This window comes from Scomber scombrus, chromosome 5, assembly GCF_963691925.1.
Source record: "Scomber scombrus chromosome 5, fScoSco1.1, whole genome shotgun sequence".
In the NCBI taxonomy this organism is placed as follows: domain Eukaryota; kingdom Metazoa; phylum Chordata; class Actinopteri; order Scombriformes; family Scombridae; genus Scomber; species Scomber scombrus.
This window is the reverse complement of record NC_084974.1, coordinates 32680511-32686809: the sequence shown is the minus strand read 5'-3', so window position 1 is coordinate 32686809 and position 6299 is coordinate 32680511. Positions and strand designations below refer to the sequence as shown.

The window sequence follows — 6299 nt, the reverse complement described above, 5'->3', positions numbered from 1 at the left end:
CATCATCACACATGAATACAGTTGGGCTCAATGAATCCACAAGAGTCTCAACTTTCCAGTCACAACCAATTCAAGCAATTACAAAGCAGTTTATGAACCCCACTATACAGAAATATTTAAATATACTATTTTTGGAGACAAAATTAACCAATATAGGCTGCATGGTTTTTGTCCATAAAGTGGGTTTCCCTAGACAAAATGTAACCTAATTTGCGAGTGTTGTTTATCGTCCTTCCTGACAGGTTATCATGCCGTGGTTGGTACCAATAGATGCTTTATGTCATTTAGTTTCATATGATACCAGTATGTAATATTCAGCTTTAAAACTCAGCCCACTACAGCCTCCTGTACAGTCCTGCAGGCATCAGAGGGTTTATAGTTGTGAACATGCAAGTCCTCTACCATCCACCAGATGGTGCTGCTGCTCCCTTCTTAGCGCTACTCAAAAGCAGACAGCAGCAGATTTTGAGGCCCACTGTGTAAATTTAGGAAGTTGCTTCAATGTTTTGGATGTTTTGTTTTTGTAAGTTAGTCTCTGCAGATGAGCCATGTTTAGGAAATCCTTATCTATTGCTTATTTTCTTGATTAAATGATTATTTGTTGGATCCATTAAAAGTCGGAAAATTATGAAAAATGGTCAAAGATTTCAATCACTGTTTCCCAAAAGCAAAGATGACATCCTCAAGATTAGCAAATTGTATAAATATAATTAAATTAACATTATAAGGGATTTTCTACGAATGCATTGGTCTACAAATCATTACAGTTACATTAATCTCTGTTTACGACAAGATTCTAACACCAGGAAATGATAACGCATCTGAGCAGCAGTATCACGCAATAACCACAGATCAGTTCTTCCTGTCCTGTAAAAGCTGCACAGAAGCAAACATCAAAGCAGTTTCCATCTGAGACCTCCACTGACAGGTGAGTGCTGCATGAATCTTACTTCTTTGTGCTTCTGTTATTATGTTGAAGTTTTATTTTATGTTACAGTTTTATGATAAAACGTAATATATTTTCCGAGACTGAACTTAACATAACTGTTTTAAACCGTTTTAAAACTTTAAAGTGTTCACACAAAGGTTTTATTTATTTTTATTTGATTATTTATTGATTTGAGTTTATTTAACGCGGACCAAACATTGGACAGATAAACAATGCAACAGATGTCATGTATATAAAGCATCTAGCTGAAGCTAATTTGCAGCCCTCATCTTGGTTAGGCTTTTAAAACGATGCTCAAACTATCAAATAAATGAAATTATTTGGAAGAAAAAAGAAATCAGGATAAAAAAAAAAACCTTCAGCACAGATAAAATGGTCTGTGTACATGTGTTGTGGGCCTTATGTTTCACCCCATTTACCACACCTTATTACGATCCATCCAATAGTTGTTGAGATATTTACATCTGTACAAAAATGGAGAACCAAACAACAGAAACCATCCTAGCCTGGCTAACAAGAATACAGTCTGTTAAAGGCTCATAAGCTGATTAATTCATGTCAAATCTGAGCAGTAGCATCACTGTCAAACACTTAATTGTAAAACTGACGTGTTTTGGCAACAGGGAAACACAAAGAGTGAATTTATACTTTATAAGTCATTACACTATATGATGACATCGTTTTATTTAAAACAGGAAAACAAAAGGTCTTCCGGAGTTTGAGTTTTAATTAGCTGCATGACAACAATGCCAGATTATGACTCTCATGCATGCAACTGTGTGGGAAGCTCTCTGAAGATTGGATGTTGTAAACTCAGCTCGGAAGCAACAGTCTGCAATACAAGTGCAAATGTATTTCAAAATAAAGAGTTACCATTTTGAAACTCAAGTTTGAACATTTCAAAACTGCTTTCCCAACATATGCGCACCAGTTTGCACCATTTACAAGGTTTCAAACTTGGAAAACAAACTAACAACAAACTAAAACCCCAACAGTGACAAATGTGATGCTCTGGAAATGTGTTGGAGAAATGCCGTAAAAAGAAGAAAGAAAACTCAATCACAAAATAAAGTTTGCAGAGATTTGAATTTGATTTTCAGTCTATCAAAAAGATTGTGCAAGTTGTCTTGTGAAAACCTTTTTTTAGTTAGATTTCAACACAGTTTCAACCTTTCAAAGCTCTTTTATTCAGTTTTGAAATATGACATAATATTCATCCCATAGTAATTTTGCACAATAAGCTCTGCATTAATTGTATGAGTTTGTCTGGTTTGCAAATTTCAAACTAACAAAACTGCAAATCCCATTATGTTTACACTCGTTTTTGACGGCAGAAGATGCATCTCTCTCTTCTTATGTCTTTTTTCAACTGACTGTCAGACTGCAGACTGATCAGGGCAACATTCAGACATTGTTGGTGTTTGGGGAAGGTGGTAGAGAAATCACAAGGACCTGTCCTCATTGACCTCCTCCTCCTTTCTCTTCAGCTCACTGTCCCACAGATCCACCAAATCAGTGAAAAAAGGGGTCCAGGTATTTTTTTGAAAGCTGCCCTTCACTACAGGGAGGGATATGTGGGGCAACCACCATGTTTGTTGTGCAGGAATTGATGGGTGTGGTTTGTGACTAGCCTTGTTTTCAGGTGCAGGTGTCCACTTGAGTGGGAAACCTGGCAAATGGAGTAATATGGTGGGAATGTGTGCAGGTTTCTGTCCCCAATTTATAGTTTCAATGCTTTAATTCCACTTTTTACCTTGATTTGACCCCCTCTGATGACTTTAAAGTCCATCATTTATGTATCCAAACTGTATTTAACAGATCTGTTTTCTCCCTTCTTAGAGCCTCCTCAAACATGGGTGACCTGGTAGGAGCGGACCTGACCTCAGTTACCAACCAGACCGCTGATGATGATATCATTCAATGTGATCTAGAAGACAAAACAGCTTACCTCTTCTTCATGCCGGTCTACACTGTGGTGTTTGTAGTGAGTGTCAAATATTCAGATATCAGTCACATTCCCTCCTCCTCCTCTGTCTGCTAATCAGCACACATATCAATCTCTGTTTCCTCTCCAGGTGGGTGTGGTCCTCAACAGTCTCACCCTGAAGGTTTACTTCTGCTCAGCTAAACTGCAGGTGTCCCGCATCATGATGGTCTATATGAAAAACCTGGCAGCCTCTGACTTCGTGCTCTGTCTCTGCCTCCCCTTCAACATAGCCAACTACGTCAGCAGCTCCGCCAACTTCCGTCAGGTCTACTGCATCTTTGTTGATTCGACCTTTTACCTCAACACGTATGCAAGCATTCTGTTCATGGGATACATCGCTGCTAACAGGTAGGTCATCCATTCTAAACACCAACACACATACAGTTTGTAAGTTAACATTAACATTAAAAACAACTCAATAAATTAAGAGATCTAAATCCACCAAATTAAGACAAGGGTTTTCAATGTGCAATACTTAGTCAACTATTTTTGAAATTCCTGCATGCTAAAATGGTCATTGGCTCTCTCCATGTCCTCATATCACTGCAGGAGTAACGAGCTGGGCCTTTATATTAGAACCCTCATTCCTCATGAAATCTGTGCTTTGGCAATCTGCCTCTTCTCTCTCCAGGTATCTGAAGATTATCCATCCTTTAAGAACTCACTACCTGCAGACAGTGCAGGCTGCTCACATCATCTCCACGGTAACCTGGGTTTTCCTCCTGGCCGTTGTGACCTCCTACATCATCCTGTGGCTCCTCACCAAGCCAGAATTGACCTTTGTCCCTGACAGGTGTCACGCCTTGTACAGCTCCCAGGTCACTGTGTTCAACAAAATCATTGGCATCTTCTCCTTGATCAGCTTCCTGTTCATCCTCATCTGCATGATCTTCTTCTACTACAGCGCCTCCCGCAGTGTGTTGCAGGCACAGCAGAGGCAGCTGGCAGCCTCCAGCTGCAAGAAGCTCAGGAGGTCACGCAGGAAAATGTTGGTGCTGGTCAGCGTCTTCTGCTTTTGTTTCGTGCCTTACCACCTGGTTACCCTTCCCTACATATTCCTACAGAGGCAGTGCTCTTTGAGTCAGGTGTTTTACTACCTGAAGGATCTGACCGTCCTGCTGTTATTTCTTAACATCTGTTTGGATCCGTTCATCTACTTCATCTTTTCCAAGGCATTTCGCGATCATCTGAGAAAGAAGGCAAGGAAGCACAGTGAAGGGGAGCAGGAAACCACCAAAAGTGAGAGATCATTCAGCACATCAGTAATGTGAACCACTGGGCTGCAGCTTAAAGGATCATTCTGCTGATTTTCTATATTTTGCTTCATGTTTGGATCCAAGCCAACAATGAATTGATCTACTAACAATTAACGTCAGCGATTAAAACCACTGCACTGGGTGACATGTTTAAAAAAACCCAAATTGGAGCATTAAAACCAGTGATGTCATCACTTTATTGGCTAGTTACGTATTGATCATTGATGTTAATTTAGCTGTTTACGCTGTCTACTTGCCTCTTTAATAATTGGATTGTTATTGCTCTGATTGACTCAGATTCCATTGATATTTACTGCTTGGTTTGGCCTTTGACATTGCTTGCTTTTAGATAATCATTGATTGAGTTTGATTGATTTCTGACATCGAGCTAATAATAATATATAATGATAATTATAAGTAATGATAATTGCTTTTGATTTTGATACACTGATTGAATATTGCTCAGCTGTAGATACTGATATATTGATATTGATTTTGACTTGTTGTTGAATGGAGGAGAGCAGCTCGGCCACAGTGAACATCAGTGTTTTGTGGTCGAGCCTCTAGCAGGAAACAGAAGTGTAAAATGGCAAAGTAGAGAAAAGAAAAGAAGAAAGGAAGCAGCTGCCAGGCTCTGTTCACTCACTGCTCGTCCAAAGTGTCGGTGGTGGTCTGTCTGAGGAAGTCAGTGGTGGTCAGCACAAACTGGCACTTTTAACAGAATATGTCACTCCCGTTACCATGGTTACAGTTCCCCCCTCTTAAAGGGAGTGAGTCAACATTAACTGAACATAACATGAGAACGTCACCATACCAGGAGTCCCATAACCCAGAATATACTGAACACAAATATAAAGCAGTGAATTGTGTCCTTAAGTCCATGTAACCCTAACCCTAACCCTAACCCGTGTCCTTAAGTCCATTTAGGGTCTGCTACAGATTCCTCAAAGTAGTCACTGCTTGCATTGATGAATAACTTCTATTGTGAATTCCTCCAAAATGAACAGTTTTAGAGCCACTTGGTAGGATAATAACACATCCACACACTGTACATGCCTCAGCAAGGAAAATACTTAAGTTCTGAACCACCTTCATGAGGGTTAGGGTTGGGGTTGGGGTTGGGGTTCAGGGGTTGTGAGGTAACATACAATGCACTGGCATACAGACTTGGGCTACCCATGTCCCAAACAGAACGTGATGTGGACTGCTACATAGAAGTTTATCACAGGTTGATGTCTATTGTGGTGCAAGTGTACTGGTCCAGTCTGTCAGCAGGGGAGCAGGGTTCAAATCCCGGTGCTGGCATCCCAGGTCTCCCACACTCAGGGGAGCAGCCAACACGGCCACCAACCCACCACGTGCCTCCCAACAAAACAGAGTCTAAAACCAGGCAGGCTAGGGTGTTTCCATTTTTGTTTATTATTTATTTTCCTTTCTCATGGTTTATGGGTTTAAAATAGGTTGTTGGGATTATGTTAATTATTAGAAAATAGAAGAGACAGTTTTAGAGCCACTTGGTGGGATAACAACACAGCCACACACTGTACGCCTCAGCAAGGAAAATACTTAAGTTCTGAACCACCTGCATGAGGTTTAGGGTCAGGGTTAGGGTTAGGGTTAGGGTTAGGGTTGGGCTAACCCTAACCCTAACCTTCTGAAAAGGCTCACCTGTTTTCAGTTAACAGGTGAGCCTTTTCAGAAGTTAAGGAGGATTTTCTTAATCAGTTTGGGACACTCGGTTGTATTGTGCTGAGGTGGTGTTGGTATACAGCAAACAGCCCCATCCCACTGTTGTAGTAATCCATGATAGAGCAAGAACCGCCCAGCTCAGTAAAGAGAGACGACAATCCATCATTACTTTAAGACATTTACGTCAGTCAGAATGGACAATTTCAACAGCTTTAAAGTGTATTTAGGTGTGGACACAAAAAAAACATCAAACACTATGATGAAAGTGTCTCTTATGAGGTAAAACAAGACCATGAGTATTATCTAAATGGGCCAAAAGATCAAGTTCCTGTTCATTCCTGTAAGACATGAGCGTCAGCCAACCTGGAACATTTCAACAGCTCTGAACATTAATTCAAGTGTAGTTCCAGAGAAACAT

At 40.4% G+C, this 6299-nt stretch overlaps 1 protein-coding gene across 1 annotated transcript; it reads left to right on the top strand.

Moving 5' to 3' along the window:
• The first annotated feature begins 2801 nt into the window (after positions 1-2801).
• Positions 2802-4207, top strand: LOC133981067 (P2Y purinoceptor 14-like). Its single transcript, XM_062419955.1, has 3 exons — positions 2802-2933; positions 3025-3284; positions 3568-4207. Exons 1-3 carry the CDS (start codon positions 2802-2804, stop codon positions 4205-4207), a joined length of 1032 nt encoding a protein of 343 aa, XP_062275939.1.
• The last annotated feature ends 2092 nt before the right edge of the window (positions 4208-6299 follow it).

Coding starts and splice junctions, on each gene's coding strand:
- LOC133981067 (XM_062419955.1), top strand. CDS start 2,802: ATGGGTGACCTGGTAGGAGCGGACCTGACCTCAGTTACCAACCAGACC. Junction 2,934..3,024: donor TCTACACTGTGGTGTTTGTA/GTGAGTGTCAAA, acceptor TTTCCTCTCCAG/GTGGGTGTGGTCCTCAACAG. Junction 3,285..3,567: donor GGATACATCGCTGCTAACAG/GTAGGTCATCCA, acceptor TTCTCTCTCCAG/GTATCTGAAGATTATCCATC.